The sequence below is a fragment of the Convolutriloba macropyga genome, chromosome 10 (genome assembly GCF_964194025.1).
Source record: "Convolutriloba macropyga chromosome 10, txConMacr16.3, whole genome shotgun sequence".
Taxonomy (NCBI): domain Eukaryota; kingdom Metazoa; phylum Xenacoelomorpha; order Acoela; family Convolutidae; genus Convolutriloba; species Convolutriloba macropyga.
The window spans coordinates 43,974,339-43,991,893 of NC_134477.1; the positions used below are offsets into that span (position 1 = coordinate 43,974,339).

The 17,555-nt window shown below is 33.4% G+C and overlaps 2 protein-coding genes across 2 annotated transcripts in view; one reads left to right on the forward strand and one right to left on the reverse strand.

Moving 5' to 3' along the window:
* Window positions 1–3,705: 3,705 nt before the first annotated feature.
* LOC142348574 (chaperone protein DnaJ 1-like) overlaps window positions 3,706–17,555 on the reverse strand; it is a 40,312-nt gene continuing 26,462 nt past the window's right edge. Inside the window, exon 4 of the mRNA XM_075399963.1 lies at window positions 3,706–3,736. Within this exon, the coding sequence (XP_075256078.1) occupies window positions 3,721–3,736 (16 nt within the window). The 3' untranslated portion in view covers window positions 3,706–3,720. The remainder of the gene's footprint in view (window positions 3,737–17,555) is intronic.
* On the forward strand, window positions 3,971–15,286 carry LOC142348573 (actophorin-like). The gene is made up of 3 exons (XM_075399960.1): window positions 3,971–4,317; window positions 13,306–13,565; window positions 14,937–15,286. Exons 1-3 carry the CDS (start codon window positions 4,315–4,317, stop codon window positions 15,100–15,102), a joined length of 429 nt encoding a protein of 142 aa, XP_075256075.1. The 5' UTR covers window positions 3,971–4,314; the 3' UTR covers window positions 15,103–15,286.

Genomic DNA, 17,555 nt, shown 5'->3' on the forward strand with positions numbered 1-17,555 from the left:
AATCATCAAGACCATCAATCGTTGACATCTAGAAGTGTGGTGACAATCGTGACTCTTCAATAATTATGCAGTCTTCCTTTTAAAACTGGCTTCTGACTGAAATTTTCTAATCCAGTCAGGAACTGTTCAGCTTTAAAACTTACCAGTTAAGAGAGACACATCGCCACATTCAAAAATGACAAGCAACATAATTTGCAAGTTTGATTGCGTCACAATACTTTTTAAAACTTAATAGAAAATACTGAGAAGGCTATTATACTTTTTGCAACCGATTGTCATGAAAGCACTAAAAACTGGAGAATTCTATCTGCTAAATTTAGTTCTTCACAAGCTAAATATTCGATAAAAAGATCCGTTTCCGAAAACATATATTTCCACAACCATATCTGAACAAACTACTGACCACCCAATCCGACGCGGAACTCGCTATCGCTATTAACGTCATTATGAAGATGTCAAATATAGACAGTTGGCCAATCGAAAAATATCGATTAATTCTTACCATTTGAGTATTAGCCAGATTTGAGAACAATTAGTTAAGAGCCTCCCTCTACATTAACAAATTCATACAAAAATATCAAGTAGAGGTGCTTAAGAGGCATCTAGCTACATAGAAAAAGGCAATAAGTCTCTACCATAGTGTTTCACAATTAACATAGCAACAAACGCTGACAAAAAAACAAAAGAATCGAAAAAAAAATTTTAAAAAGGGGTCGAAGAATATGGAATTAAAAAGCAGAAGAACTTTATTCGTTCAGTCAATTTTGGCCGATCGGTATATTCATCGTAGTGTTTTGAGTTTTATCCTTAGAAAGCCCTTCAAGGGTAGAAATTGAAAAAAAAGTTTTTTGACTTCGTTTAATTCAAGAGTAATCGAGGTTTTGACAATTTGTGAGCAATTGATATTTGACGTGATTTAGTTCACTTTTAGCGTAAACTTTGTTCAGTTTAATTTACTTTGTATGAAATTCTTGTTTAAAAATTAAATTTCACGCTAAAATATGGTAAAAATAACGTGTTCTTAATAAACGAGCAGCAATAAAAAGGCTAGTTTTGGTCTCATCGGAGAGTTTAAAATCAAAAAGATTCGACACCTATTAAAGCGCTTTTTTGTAGAAAATCTTCAGAAATTTTTTTGTTTTCTTAGGTCAACTATAGACCAGTCAAATTTCACATCAAAGTTTGATTGCAACAAATCCCATTAAAGTTCACATCAGGCCCGATGAAAAAAGTGTTCTTCTCAGGGAAACGCTCATGGCTTTTATGGCTTCAACACTGTCTTCATGAACTTTTTATGAATTTTCGAACTTTACCAGCATTTGATACACTTTTTGTAGTCCTATAACTTTGACGCGTTGATTGAACGTACGATAGGTTTCCTAAAGAAGAATAAGTGAACCTATATAATGCTTTGAATTGATATCCAACGGCTGCTATGCCTTATTTCGGTGAACTTGTATGACAGTTCAACGCATCGCAACTCCCATAATATTATATCGAAACAAAAAAATCTGGTCGGCAGCCTTGTGTTTTAGCTAATGGATTTATGACTTTTATTCTCAGGATTTTCAAAAATTTTCTGACTTTTGGATACTTGTTCATAAATTTGTCTCTCATTTGAAATCTTCTCAACTTACCACACTATTCTTCCTGACTTTCCTATAGAAGTATAAGTAAACAAAGTTAAAGTTTTCCATCAAATTTTAATGGTACTAATGACTTTTAAACTTTTTAAAATTGGTGATTTTATTAAATTTGTTCACATTTGGCAATAGTTTCGGAAGAGTTTCGAGTTACGTTATCACAATAATAAAAACCCTATTATTGATGGCTCAAATTAACAACAGTTTTCTCTGAATGGATTCTCTGAAAGGATATTTTTTCAATGGATTCTTACTTTTCTCTTGCATTGTTTCAACTGAATTTCTGGATTATCCTTGTGTTTGTTGTTATATTGTAATCGCAAGAACTATTCAGAAAAAAAGACAGGCCTCATTAGCTTTTTGAGATGTAAATAAACTCAAGGTGCAGTTGAATTCAATGCCGTCCTTTGATAGCTAATGATAACATTATTTCCGATTTTATTTTTTTTTCAAAATCTAAGAATATTTAAAAATGTTTGAAAACTTTTCGTTCTTCATGTCCTCATATAAATTAGTCGAATCAATGTTATGTCCCAATCACTTTCTTATAATGCAAACTGTAACCTTTTTAATTGGTTTTTGTGTTAAAACCAATCTTTTTTTGATTGTGACACTGGGTTTTGAAAAAAAAACTTTGTGAGAGATCAATATTTGTATTTCCTTTTGTTGTTATTTTATTTTCTCTTAATCTATTCCGTTTGGTAACAGGTCCCATTGACTTTTGGATAAGACCCAAGAGAACATATGTAACGTTTCAGTTTTACATTTACTAAATTAAAAAAACACAACTAAAATATTATATAATAGTCAGTTAACGGCTAATGACTTTAATGGCTTCAATACCTTGTGTTTTCGTTACTTGTTGGTATATATACGATAGAATAAATGAATAATCAGTTTTTTTGCCTGATGACAAGAATAGCTCATGAGTTGGAGGTTCTTTGTCGTTGCATATTATATGAAAACTTATTGTAAAAATACTTCAAGAGCAATTGCTACTGCAACACATGAGATATGAAAAGGCAATTCGAAAATTATTTTTAGTCTAAATTTCATTTCGATGAAAATGATAGGAACAAGCTCATCTTTAATAAACATTAACAATACCAAAACAGTTTCTTACAGTTTTTGCAGTGCTTCAATGTTTCTGCTTGAAGTCCCGAAATTCTTAATAAGTGGCAAAAACTGGATCGAGCCTTCTTGTTAAGAAACATGCGAAACAACTTTTGCAACTCATTATCTCAACAGCCTCAAGTATAAAACAAAGCGTCACCAGAATCACTGCCCACTCGGCTATCAGGCCCTTTTTTCCTATGTTGCAATAGATTTTATTTTAGCAACAAGCTTTACTTCGGAGTGAGAGCAATAGATAAATCTCAAAAATGAAGAACGAAAGCAAGGAAAGGGCACTTGAGAAGTCAAAGAATGTTCTAGAAGAAAAGCGCAAAATGGTCAAGAGAAAAATTTGCATGAAAAGACCAACATGTTTACAATAATTGCTATGAACTTTGTTCAAGAGCAATTAAAAACTGCAAAAAACTACGTTTGCATACCATAGAAAAAATTTACTGAGTATTAAGCTTTGCATGAAAAGCGTTGTTGAAAATGTCTGAGAAATTCCCTACACCACATTTGCTTTACTTTATACCGAGCAAAAATTCTCTGCAAATCTCTATTTTGCTTTCTTGCAAGCCTGCAAAGATATTTCTTCGTGCAACCACCAGAAACATGACTCATTTGTTTACTTCACTCTACCCAAATTCAACAGCCAGTCTCAGTTCAGCTGCAGAAAACTGCTAATGCCATATAACATGGAACGTAAAGGGAACCCAACAAAAGTTAAATTTTCTAAACACAGAATCATTAAAACTATCATGCTTTAAGATAGAAAGAATCGGTTGGTCGAAGGATTACAAAACCGAAACTTATCGAAACAAGAAAACTATTATCAAATCAAAATTACAATGACTGAACAAGGTTAATGACTGAACATAATGGTATGTTTAATGTAGGAAAACTGGCAGCTTTAGAGACACTAAACATTTTCCCACGAGCAATCGGCTTTGAGGCAATTCTGCTAATGTGAAATGCGCCTGAAACAGTCTAAATGTAGTTACTTTTACGGAATGATTAAGCCGCTTACGGGGAATGCATTCTCAAAACATTGGGTTATCAGTGGAAGTGTGAAACCCACGAAGGAAACTATCATAACTACTAGAACATAACCAGCAGAGACCAAAATTGGAAAGACAAAAGCCCAAAACTTTTGCGAACCCCTCAAAACGGAAATCAAATTTGCGTAACCCAAAACTACAGAACCCAAAACAGTGCAAATATTCAAATCCAAAATTCGCAAAATATTTTCCTGTATTACCACAGTTGAGTTTGCCGTAAACTCGGGAAAATTCAAGCTACATAACACGACTGCATATAATTCAGTATTGAACAATTTGGGCAAAATACTTTGCTGGGTTTTAATTTCAATTCGACTTTCAGACTTTAAGGCTTTTCAGGGGCATTCGTCATAAGCATTATATTGTTACTCACTTGAGAACTTAAACCTGCAAAGCCACTTGTGTATTGGTGCTGTTGCTAACATTTCCTTGTTTTTAATTCTGACCTCAGTTTATTATTTCTACTAAATATACGAATAGAACCAGATCAAACAAAAATGGTAAGTTTTTTTCACCTTACAATAATATAACAAATTGTTTTCCAATGCTAGTTTCTCCATAGATTCAAAAGTTTACATTTCAACTAACACAAAAGTAATCAATAACTGCGCCAGCGAGAGCCCTGCTAGCTCTACTGACCTGTTTGCAAGTTTCTCTTACGAGGACATGTTTTCCTCAGCCGATGAAAAAATAAACGAATTACAAAATCTTCATCCTTTTCGTATTATCCCTTTCTCGTATTATCCCAGTGAAACGAAACTTGATAGAACATACCAATACATCCACGATAAACCTGGGATGCCTCAAAAAGATCTCTTTAAACTCAGTTTTCATTATAAATCTTAACATCTTCTTAACAAATCCAACCTCTTGATAGATCTTCAAAGATCTTGCAAGTTCGAACAAATATTGATGCTATTTGACCAATAACTTTATTAGGATCTTGTCAAGATAATTCAAGTTCCAGATAGACTAATCAATATGGAAAGCTGTGCATTAAAAAATGGTCACCAAACCAATTTAAAATATTCTTGATTTTAGGGCATTTTAACATGTTTGCGCTCGTTATTTCCAACTTTTAAAAACTATTTAACATAGCCGGCAGATTGCCGGAATAGCTGCGAAATAGACTTGCGTGCCGTAAAATACAGATGGAAAAAGATACAGAAGGGAGTTGATAATAGTTATCGCCGCCGCCTATAAAACTTTCAAGTTCATTTCAAAGGAGGTTGTTTTTGGGTGCAAAAAAAGTTTCCCTGTCGCGTCTCGAACCGGCGATCTCCGGATTAACAGCCAGTCGCCTTAACCACTCGGCTGTCGGACCATACAATCTGTTTTCTTACAATCGAATTTGTTTTAGGAACAGATTCTGTTTCTGAATAACCGCAATTTAGGTCACGCAGAAAGCGTGAAATCAAGCGCGAAAAAGCCATTTAAGCAGTGACGAGACAGAATGTTCTAGAACAAATGTAAAACGAAAATGAAGCGTCAGACGACGAAACAAAAAAAAACCAAGAGCACCGCAATATAGCTACGCTCAGCTTACAGCTTCGCAGCTATAAAAAGTGTTTGAAACATTAGAAGAACCGAGAAGCTCTGAAATGGGTATTTTAACAGAACTAAAATTTACGTCGCAAATACTGAAAAAAAAACAGTCGAACTGAACAACTTCTGAGTTCTGATTATAGAAGTTCTGATATGAGTTAGAAGTTCTGTTATGATTATAGAAGGCAAGGAAAACAACCCAAAACAAATTTAGAACAACCATTACAGTTAAAAGCACATCTGACGCAGTTGAGTTCACGGGAGTTTTGGTGATCAAATAAAAAACAATAGCACCATTGAGCGTGGATCAGGTCAGGCATAATCATACAAAAAGTGGTGAATAATCATACAAAAGGCAGGATCTAGATGTTAAATGTGCTGTCCGAAAAATATTGAGAATCATTTAAAGTCAAATTTAAATGTAGGTTTAATCCTTTAAATTTAACCTTACAAATCATGATTGACGGCATACAAAGAGCTGTCGCACGTCCGCAAAATTTTGCTTAACAACTATGAACAAAACACAATAAATGGAAAGTTAATTTGATGAACAGATGTCGACAACTTACGAATCTGAATGAAAACTGACCACTAAGATTCAAATTGGCCAGTAAGGTTAGATGAACGTTTGGAGCACACTAGAGGACAAATTAACTCAAATTGAACGGCAATTTAAATACTTTCAAAACCGAAAGAAACATGAGTAGTTTGCAGATGTTAGAAACCACATGGGGAACATGTCAAATTGACCAGACAAAAACTCATGAGCTGAACCCAAAACTTTTATAATTGAGCGTAGCAATTTGAAAAAAAGCATAGGTTCATCTATAACGATGAGAGAAAGATTAAGTACTGGGACAGTTTTTGATAATTTTGAGAAGTTGTTTCTCACAATGTTGCTTATTTAATTTTTGACACATCCAAAACGCATTAAAAATAATTTAGCCTCCGGTTCTCGGATCTGAGATACAAAAAACTGGAGATTGCGAAAAGATTTTTTTAATAACCTAATAGTGCAGATAACCCTGGTATCAAGCGGAATGGAAAATGTTCACCGCCAACTAGGCTGCATTATGTCACGTCTCTTCGTGATTGACTAAGTAGAATTGAAGAAAAAACAAAGAATACAAATTTTAGAAATTTTCGTAGTTATTTGTGGTCTCTTATATTTTTATGGATTCTTATTGATTCGAATTGATCGGCAAATATTTTAGCACTAAGCAACCGAATGTTTGCTACCGGTCTATTGAGTTTTCAGGTAATGATAAGAAACCGACTCCCAACACATTCTGAGTCAAAATATCAAACTGAGAAACATTAGAGATATTGACATTTATTATTTTTAATTCTTATCCACGACCTCTTATCCAAGTTTGTGCAAAAACAGGTCCAACGAGCTCCACAAAAGAAACTCATCAGAACAAATATTGGGTTTGGAAACAAAATCATATTCACAACAAGGAGGCTTGGTAAAGTGCGTTTGCTCATGATGTTCAGAAAACCGCTCAAACACCTTTTTGGCTTCATTGTCTACGAAATGAGGAAGAGAAAGCAAAATTTTAAAAATTCAAATACTGTTCAAAAATAATTCGCGTATGAATAAAAAATTGCTTCCAGCTCAAATCACTTAGATAGTGAAATAATGCCACATTAGCGGGCTCATGAGAACTGTCATTATTAAGACTACGAGACAAGAAAGACAAAAATCAAATAACATTAACAAAAATTTACATCCAGAACTCAATGTCTATTCTCTTTTTTAAAAAATTACATACTAACAAAGTCAAATAGATTCAAATAAAACCTAAACTAAACAAATTAACTTGTACATCACTAGAAAAACAAGGGACCGGTCTCTAATGAGACTCGGTAACAAGTAGACAAAAAATAACAAAAAAGGGCAATGTTATAAAAAAACACGTTTTTGATAACAAATAGTTTTAATTAATGAAAAACATTACATACAAATTAAAATCTTTGAATAGGTTGAGGTTCATTCAAACTCCAAATCAAGAAAACATTGAGAACTGCCGTTATCTCTGGATAACGGCAGTTCTCAATGTTTTCTTGATTTGGAGTTTGAATGAACCTTAACCTATTCAAAGATTTTAATTTGTATGTAATGTTTTTCATTAATTAAAACTATTTGTTATCAAAAACGTGTTTTTTTTAACATTGCCCTTTTTGTTATTTTTTGTCTACTTGTTACCGAGTCTCATTTGTGTCGGACGTCGAATGTGTCGGACGTCACAAAAAACAAACCACAAATTCAGAAAAAGACAAGAATTTGAGTCGGACGCAAAATGTGTCGGACGTCACCAAAAACAAACGACAAATTCAGACAAAGACAGGAATTCCATTAAACTTTGCAAGAAACCGGTGTCGGAGCCGTTGAAACCATAATCTACTCTATTTAAAAAACATTTACACCTATCATGAACACTAAAAATTAGATATGTGAGCTCTGAATAATGAGACTAGGTAACAAGTTATTTAGAAAAGAAAAATAGAAAAATTAATAAAAACAATTTTTTTCCGAAAACAAATTATTTCAAAGTCAATAAAACCTGAGCTATCGACTGACATCAATAAATAGGTTCTTTTATTAAAAAAACAATTGTGTTCCGTAATTGTTCAGTCGATAGAAATAAAAAAAAGTACAAAAAAAATGTGTGAAACCTTTATTGAAGTTGTAAGAATAAGCATAACAAAATACTTCTTTAAAAAAAATTGTGATATGCAACCTGTAATTAATGAGATTCGGTAACAAGTAGACAAAAAAGACCAGCAAACTGCGAAATTAAAAAATACTTCTACATTATCCTTAACAACATTTGATTTCAAAGTCATGAATAATTTCAGCTATCAACTTAAATCAGTAAATAGGTTCCGTTTTCATCCATAGGAAGCTGCTATGACCGGCCGTTAAATAGAAATTATCAAACATTTACAATAAGAACGACAAATATAGACAAAAACAAAATTCAATAATATTCTGCTAGAAGAAGGCGTTGAAGCAGCTAAAACTATAATCTATTCAATGAAAAACTGATATGTTCAATAATGTCTTACTTTTGAGCGCCAATAACGTGAGATATGACCTGTCAATATCGCGACAAGGGAAGAAAAAGAATCAAATATTAAAAAAGTCAAAAATGGTATTAGAAAACTCGTAGCATCTAAGCAAAAAACAATTCCTTAAAACCTAAAACAGCCATAGATATTAAATTCTATTCCATTAGAAAAGCGATGTGACCTGCCTTTTGACAGTTAGCTACATGTTTGCCAAAAAGAGAAAAAAATGCAAAGCTCAATAAGCCCTTGTTTATATTGAAAAATATGTATTTTTAGAAGTCAAAGCCACAATAATTTTTCGACTAAATGAAACGCCTTCGAAAACAAATAGAACCTCTCATTAGTACGCTTTGAGTTGATTTACTTTTTTATCTGTAATTACGTAAAGGAAGCAGAAAATGCGATACTTTCAAAAAAATCATTAACTGATTGCAATCCGAATTGTTCTGAATTTCAAAAAACAATGAGTAAACCTAATCTTCCCTTGCTATTGCCGTCCGTCCAGTAGGAACACGTTTTTTTCCGAACAATATAGATATGGGTAATTTGACAAAAAAAGTCAATATATCAAAATAAATAACGCATTTGGCATCATTATAGAGTAAAATTAGCAAAAAAACCTGCAAAATTTTAATTCAAGAACAGTCGTGAAGCACAAGTTAAACTAGGTTTCATTGGATTCATCAAATAATGTGTCACCAGTTTTTACGAGTAATTAAACATAGTTTGTTTTTGCGTGTAACTAAACAAAGTGGCCTAAAGAAGCTTATTTGATGAGATTTCTATTAAAATGAACGGCTGAATTTTGAAAAAATGAGCATACATTTTAGCCAAAAAATTGAATAAAAAATTCAGCAACACTCATCTATTTTTAAAAGCAAAACCAACACTACCTTTACCATTTTTGATAACCAATTTTAACATAATTTAAGACAAAATCGGCCACAATTTTGTAAATATACCGAAAATGTGAAAAATAACAACGAAAATCAAGAACAAATTTTCACAAAACCTTAAACTGATAACTCTGTGGAAAAGACGAAATTCCAACAAATCATTTAGTTGAGTATTCTACGGCGGACAGGCTTTCTATGAATACCACTCACATCCCTCTACGATGAATATATCAATCGCCCAAAAATGACTGAAAAAAAAGCCATTTGAGTATTTAGTTCCTCCCCCCACGGAACAATAAGGGCATCAATCAATTTCGTTTTACGCCCGTAAAAACAAACATCTCGCTCAAAAACCCATTTAAAATTGAAAACTGGATTAATCTGGCTTTATTGCATAACAGCAAAAGTAATGACGGCAGAAAATTAATAACCGACTCAAATACAGCTATTGCAAAAAAAATGGAACATGAAATTGGACCAAAACTCAATGCCTACTTATTTAAAAAAAACTAAAAAAAAAAACTAAAAAAACATCATTTATAACTAACCTAAACCAAATGACCTACATCTCACCAGAAAAAAATAGGATCTGTCTTTATTGAGAATAATTAACAAGTAGACAGAAAACAAAAAGGGATAAACTTAGAAAAAACGTTTAAACTTTTGGAGAAAAAATAAGTAAATTCAAAGTTAGGGTAGCCATTAGTTATCAACTGAAACAGCTCAATGGTTTAATTTACACCAGCATAAAAAACGATTGGGAACTGCCGAAATCCAGAATGTCAAGACTAAAAAAAGAACAAGTACAGGCAGAAATAAAAAAAATCAATTCCATTTAGCGAGGAACAGGTGTCAAAACCTATAAAATCACAAACTATTCATTAACAACACTCAATTCAAAGAATCGTGACTCTTAAAGAATCTTTCAACACGTTCATTGTGATATTCGATTTGTCATTCAGGCACCATTAATGTGATGATCAGACAAGACAGCAAAAGAGAACCACAAAATCGGAAAAAGTAAAAAAAAAATTAAAAAGTGTTATTCAAATAAAAAAAAAATAGTAAATAAGACTACCTTATAATTAACTTGAAAACAAATGCGAGCTCTCTCTCTCTCTTTTCTGAGACTACGCTACAGTGTGACAGATTAAGGAAAAAATGCCAAACCGCAAAAAACGCTATTTTCTTTTAAAAAAAATGGAAACGCAAAAAAATCTTTAAATCCATAAAGGTGGCAGCAGAAAGAATGAAAGTGGCAAACTTCAAAAAACCATTATTTTTTATGAAGAAACAAATTTTCTTAGAAGCTAAAGACAAAACAAGCGTAAATTTTAAAACAAGAAATGTTAACTTAACTGATAGATTGACTTGTTATTGCTTAGAAAGGCAATTGAACATGACGATAGTGAGACTAAGTTAAAAGACAACAAATTAACACAATTTTACGCAAAAGGTGTTGAAGCCAATATGTCTTTCCTTCAAATTATCATAAATGTTCATTGGCCTTCCATTGCACGTATAGTTACACTGTCAATAATTGAGATTGAAATTCTGACTAACCTAAAGAAACAAAAAAAGCAAAAATTCACAAAAAAACACAGCGTGCCGTTACAATCCGAATAAAATTTAAAATATAAAATTCATAATTAGACCATAATTTGTCCTGCTCTTGATGCTTCTCCATTAAAACAATAAATGTTCCGAATTTAACTAAAGTAACTAATTTGACCAAAATTCAGTATATCAAAAATCAGTTATGAGTTAAATTACCGAAAAACCATTACGTATCAACTGAAAGCATTAGATAGTTTCTCTAAACACTCCTTCGACAAAAAATTTACAAATTGCGCAATAAATTCTAGCAAAAATTTTAATATATCGAAAACAAACTCTGCATTCTTTATAAATTATCAGTTTAAATTAGCGAAAGACCGCAAAAATGTTATTTCCAGAAATTTTTCTTAGAAACCGGAGGCACAATTAGCTCTGTTATCTCTTATTAGCTCTGTTATCATATCTGGGTAACTGAAGATTGTGTCAGCATTTTTTATGTCTGCACTACCGTTCAACTGATTCAATTTTTTGAAAAGAAAATTGACGAATTTCTAAAAATTTAGCCATAACGTTGGTTCAAAAAATTCACCAACTCGTTTTTGTCTTTAAACGTAAAACAAAAGATACTATCGTTAAATAGCTGGCAGATTGCCAGAAAATAGCCGCAATAGATTCGTAGATCGGCAGTCTAAAAAAAACAGTAAAAAAGACAGACCAAAAAAATTCGTCTTTTCATTAAGGCTGATCTGTTATATTTTGATTAAAAATTTGTATAAGTTATTGCTGCCTCTATTAGCTGATCTCAAATAACCTTCATTTAGAAGGACACAAACCCATTTGACCTTATCTCTTTGAATTAAAGTAAATAAAAGTCAATTTCAAAGTGAGGAAGTCATTTTTGAGAGTGAGGTAAGTCAAGTGTGACCAAAAATTAAATCACGCGCATGAACAAAAAAACTCGCTCCACTAAGAGCGAAAAATGACGTCACACATGCAATTCAGTTGAAATTGCATGAACAAATGAACAAAAAGTGGCTGTGACGTCATATGGTCGTAACAAAAATCATGACGACGAAATAAAAAAAACATAGCAGGACAAGTCCTGACGTACAATTCAAAGAATTTTCATTGACTAAACAAAAAAAACTAGACCTGGAATGAACTATGAATGGATTGAGAAAACCATTTAGAAAAAATTCCGATTCAAAAAACCGAAAAAAAAGTAAAAACCAAACTGAAATTGCCGCATGTGAACAAAAAACCACTAGCGAGAAAGCGAATTTTTGTTCAAACGCCGTTTTCTCACTCTACTTTAAAATTAGAGCGAAAAAATTTCACGCCGCAAAACCACTCGCTTTTTCGCTCCATTTCCTGTTTCGGCGTGACCAAAATCACCACTCCAATTTGACTTCAAAAATCATGAAAATGTGTGAACAGATCTTAAAAAAAAAAGACAGCGCCCCAATACAATTCAAATTCTTTGAATTGTAAAAAACCAAGAGAAGGCCAATAATAGCCCCAGCTATCGCTGTGCGGCTATTAAAAATATTTTCAGCAAAAAATTGATAGAAATTTAAGCAAAAATTACGAAAAATTATGGAGTTTAGGCTAAATTTCACAAAATTTTAAACCTCCTTAACTCCTCGCAAAAAGCGAAATTCAAAGAAAATCTGTTTAATGTGACATTATACGCTTGACAATCTTTCCAATGATACCACTAACAACCCTGTCTGATGAATATATTGATCGGCAAAAACTGACTGAAAAAACCCAGTTGAGCATATAGTTCCTCCCCACCAAAGTATGTCGGAACAATAAAGGCATCTACAAATCTGACTCAACCCCTCCCCTCCCAGAAAGCATTAAAATAGAAGAACACAGAAGCTGCTTCAAAGCGTCTGAAAGGGTACACTTCTACTTTCCTTGCTCGCTCTTTCTCTCTCGCCAAAATAATGTATGAACAAAAACCGCTCTTTTTCTCTGCCTTAGACGCTTGGCCAGTAGATTGACCTAAACACTTATTTCCAATTGACGACATCGACGTGTTTCATTGACTACACAACTTCCAATTTCCATCCTTTTACTCTGCTTTAGCACTTCAAATTTCGGGCGCGTGAACTGACGATAGAAAAGATAAGAAAATAAAGAAGAAACCCCCGCATGTTAACAACTTGAAAAATGCAACCCATTGAGGCGTGCTTTTTTAACTTCCTGTAGTAAACTGCCATCACTTGAGCTCCTAAGCTTAAAACTGTGGATGAGAAATATTTAGATCATCCAAAAATCAAAAAGTCAAGCGTGAAAAACATCACTCGAAAATTCAAATCGGTCAAGCAAAACATTTCCACTAAAAGCACATACACGCCTGCAATAACTACTTCAAATTCGCTCGATATTAATTAAAGACTTTTTCAGCCCCAATCTGGAATTAAAAACAGAGATGATTGCAAGGATGTGTATGCGAACATCAAAGATAAACATCTTCACAAATACGTCATCTACAAAATAGACGCGGTCAAACTGAAGATCGAACCAGTTGTGGTAGCTGACAAACACGCAACATACGCACAATTCCTGGATGACTTAGCCCAAGTGGGGTGCTGCTATGCAGTGTATGACTTCAAAATCATAATGCCAGATAACTCAACCAGAGACAAACTTATCTTCTACAACTGGTTAGAATTTTTGAATTGCTAAATGCGAACGATTTCAAAGCTGACCTTTGTCTCACGAAAACAGCAATATTAGAGTAACATAGTCAAATGCCAAAATGTCGCATCATTCATTAGCTACATCAAAAATTGGGATCAATTCCGCCCCCCCCCCCCCGCTTAGTGGGTATATTACTTTAACCCTCCCCCCCCCCCCCCCAGGCGCATGTGCGACTTTTTACATAGTAATCTGCTATATAGAAGACAATGGGACTGGAGGTGATAGAATAGATCCAAAAATGCTTAGAATCAACATGTCAATTCGAAATGGAATGAACTGTTTTTTTTTCAACACAGCTCCTCAAATTACATGCACACCCTATCAGTTGGAGTTTCAATAAAACTTAAATTTAAAAAAAAAGGATAAATCATATTCAAATTACTTTCATAGAAAATATCGAGACGCTGCAGATTTTGTCATTTAATTCTTGAATTCATGGAAAACCTTATTACCCAAACCTTCAGCTGGTGGCCTTAAATAGTAACCCAGTAGTTCAAAATAAAATTCCCCTTTTCCGCCCTAGCAAAACTTAAAATTTGTATAAGTATCCACACAGACTTCACAACTATTCATGGAATAAGCTTCCTTACAAAATGCATACGTCAGAAGGGATACCTTATATGGTAGCCCCTTGTGAACAACATAATGCGTAATTGTAAACCCGAAGTGGGGTACAACTTATACAAGGATATACTCTGGTAGTGGAGTAAGTTTGCACTGCGTTTAAGCTTGTCTGTTACGCATAACTACGTTGAAACGTGACAGACTATTTGTAATATCAGTTCGACTGTTTGATAAACATTTTCCGGAGAAAATCAAGCATTGGGTCTATGAGGAGTAAAAATGGATAGCAAGACTCCTCCAATATATGGAATGAGTAGTCTTCAATTTCACGAGTTGGATAAAAAAGTTGCTTCACAAATCACAAAAATAAAAATAGTGAGATGTCCAGTAGATAAAGTTTTCAATAATAATACTACCTCCAACTATCAAAACATTAAAAATAAATGGGATGAACTTAAACCAGAGCTTTACCAGTCCTGGAAGTGTACCCTACCCCTGAAAACTGAGCAACCCCCACCCCTCGGAGGTGCACCCCTACAAACCTTGAATGTTTTACAAATAGCTACTCAAACAAACTTCGACCTTGCAGTCTTTATAACACTACTTTCATCTTCTAAATTCTGAAACCTCCAAAGATATTAATCCGTAAATTATTGAAAATCGAGGCATACCAACCAAATACATATAGAAATGACATATGGATCTTTTTTGGTAAAAATCAATCCAAATAGAATGTACACTTTCAGCCAAAAAAATCCGGGCAATTTTAGGGCACCAGACGATCAGCCAATCAAAGCCAAGATGTTGCAGAGTACCACACTGAAGGAGATAGAGAAAGTTACTGACGGCATTCACATGAAAGTTCAAGCCAGTGAGCTGAACGAAATCCAAGAGAAAGACATCGAGGAGCAGCTGCGAAAGACGCTCAGAATCTAGACAATTCTAGAAAGTTCCAGACTTTCACTTTACATCCCGACTCATCTTAAAGTCTTTTTACCCCGTAATTGCAAAGACTAACTGTTCGATCTAAATATACATTAGTTCTCTGGTTGTTGTTAAAAATTTGAAACTTTCACAGCAATCAAAAATTTTGATACAATTAACTCCCTCAAAAATTTAATCTCATCCCAACAAATGCAGGCAAGAAAAACAGTTCAAAACGAAAAAATCTGTGACATTTTGTACACTCAAATATAAGTCAACGACCGGGTAGACAACTCTTTGTGGTTTAATGATCATAAGACAAAAAAGGAGGCTCGGTAAAGTGCGTTCGCACATAATGTTCTGACCTCGGTCAACCACATTTTTGACTTATTTGTCTACCAACAGAGGAGGAGATAAAAAACTTTCAAAAAGTGATATACATATATATATATATATATATATATATATATATATATATATATATATATATATAATTCGAAAAAAATTGAAACCATTTAAAACATCACCTTAAACTTAAACCCCTAAACAGATCGCCTCAGAGGCCAGAAAGGAGACAAAGAGATAAGACAAAAAACAAACTAAAACATAACCGAATAAAAGTCGGAAGAATTGCTCTCGAACGACTAGTGGGAGCTCTAATCAATTGCAGCCTGCTTCAGTCGGGGGGAGGGGGAGCCTAAATGGGAAGCTGCTTGAAATTGTGATTGAGAGAGAATTTTAGATCACGCGAAACGCAAAAAGTCAAGGGCGTAAAAGTCACTCGAAAAGTCAAAATTTTCAAGCAAAAATTTGCATAAAAAAGACACACACGTTAACAATAATTGCTATTAAATTCGTTCAAGAGCAATTAAAAACAACAACCATAACTACGACCAAATCTAAATGATTTTTTTTCAAAATTACGACAAAGTAGCATCAGGTAAAACTTAACCTAAATTGAATTTTAATAAGAAAAATTAAAACAAACCTAACTCTCACACTACTGTTGAATTTGGACAAGGTCCCATTCTTCAATTTAAACAAAAGAAAAAATGCTGAGTTTTAAAAAATTTGGTTCAACCAAGTAGGCAACTCTCTTTGATCTTTAAGCATAAAACCATTAACATTATCGTTAACAATCCGATCATAATGTTATCAAAAGTGATTAGAATTCCAGCAAAAAATAATGACAAATGTAAACAAAACAACGGAAGTGAGGCAAAAGTTCACAAAACTTTAAACCTCTGCAACTCCTCGAAAAAACAGAGAATCGAAAAAATCTTTTCAATTTAATATTCTCCGCTTTACAACCGTTCTAATGATACTACTCACAACTCTACTAATGGTACAACAATTACCAACAATTCGCTTTATTAACAAGAATTTTGCTCTATTTTCTACTCTATTACTCAGAATTTTCCTCTATTACCAAATACTTTGCTCTATTTTACCCTCTAGTAACGAAAATTTTCAAAGACCACAATAGGGAACCACAACACTATACGCTGAAAAAGTTCTCTTTGGAAATTGATAATAAAACTGTGAGGCCCCGCCTTCTACATTTGCACGTTCCGACTCTACTCATCCGCGAACTTTAACATAGAGCACAAAAGGTTAATTCTCAAACCAAAAAAATTATACATTTTTGCAAATCCTATCAATCATTGATTGCTCATGTAAAAAATTTATTTTTGCAAGAAAAGGTTTTGAAAAAGTTACACAACTTCCCAAAAATATTAAACCCAAAATCCAGAAACTATTTCACGCAAATTAAATCGAGATTATCCGGGAAAAACTGAAAAAAATGAATATCCGATTATTTGGAAAAACAATCAATTGTAAAACAGCTTTTGGGCTTTCCTTAAAAGCAAAAGTTTTTGCATGTTCAAAACAAAAGAAACCAAATATAGTTAAACACTATGATTAAAACGTAGTTTCACATAATGTGCCGACACCGCTCATTCACATGCTTGGCTTAAATATGTACCAAATCAAGCAAAGATAGAAACATGTCACAGTAACAAAGGGTATATCATCTTTGTAAATTAAAACTTGAAAATCTCAAATTGCAGCGAGGTTAATACCAAGTTATTTTTCAGAAAAAAAAAACAATTTTGTCAACAAACACCTAATTTTGTGAAACAACAATCATGAGCAATAATAATCCGAATTAAAATTCCATATAAATTTCAAAATAAACTGCAAACACCAAGGTCATTCAAAAAACAGCCTTACGATTACCCAGTCCCCAAATTCAATTGATTATGCACTTCCAAATAAGACTTATTAAGTGGGCCGAAAAAGTATCAACCAATGGGCCAATGCAGCATGACACAAAAAGACACCAACAGCAAAGAATCAGCAGCAGGTTGTTAAAATCTAGCAAATAAGTTTGAATATAGCTCTCTGTCTTCTTCAGGCAAGATCCGATGGTAAAGTGACAACCGAGGAGGACAAATGATCAG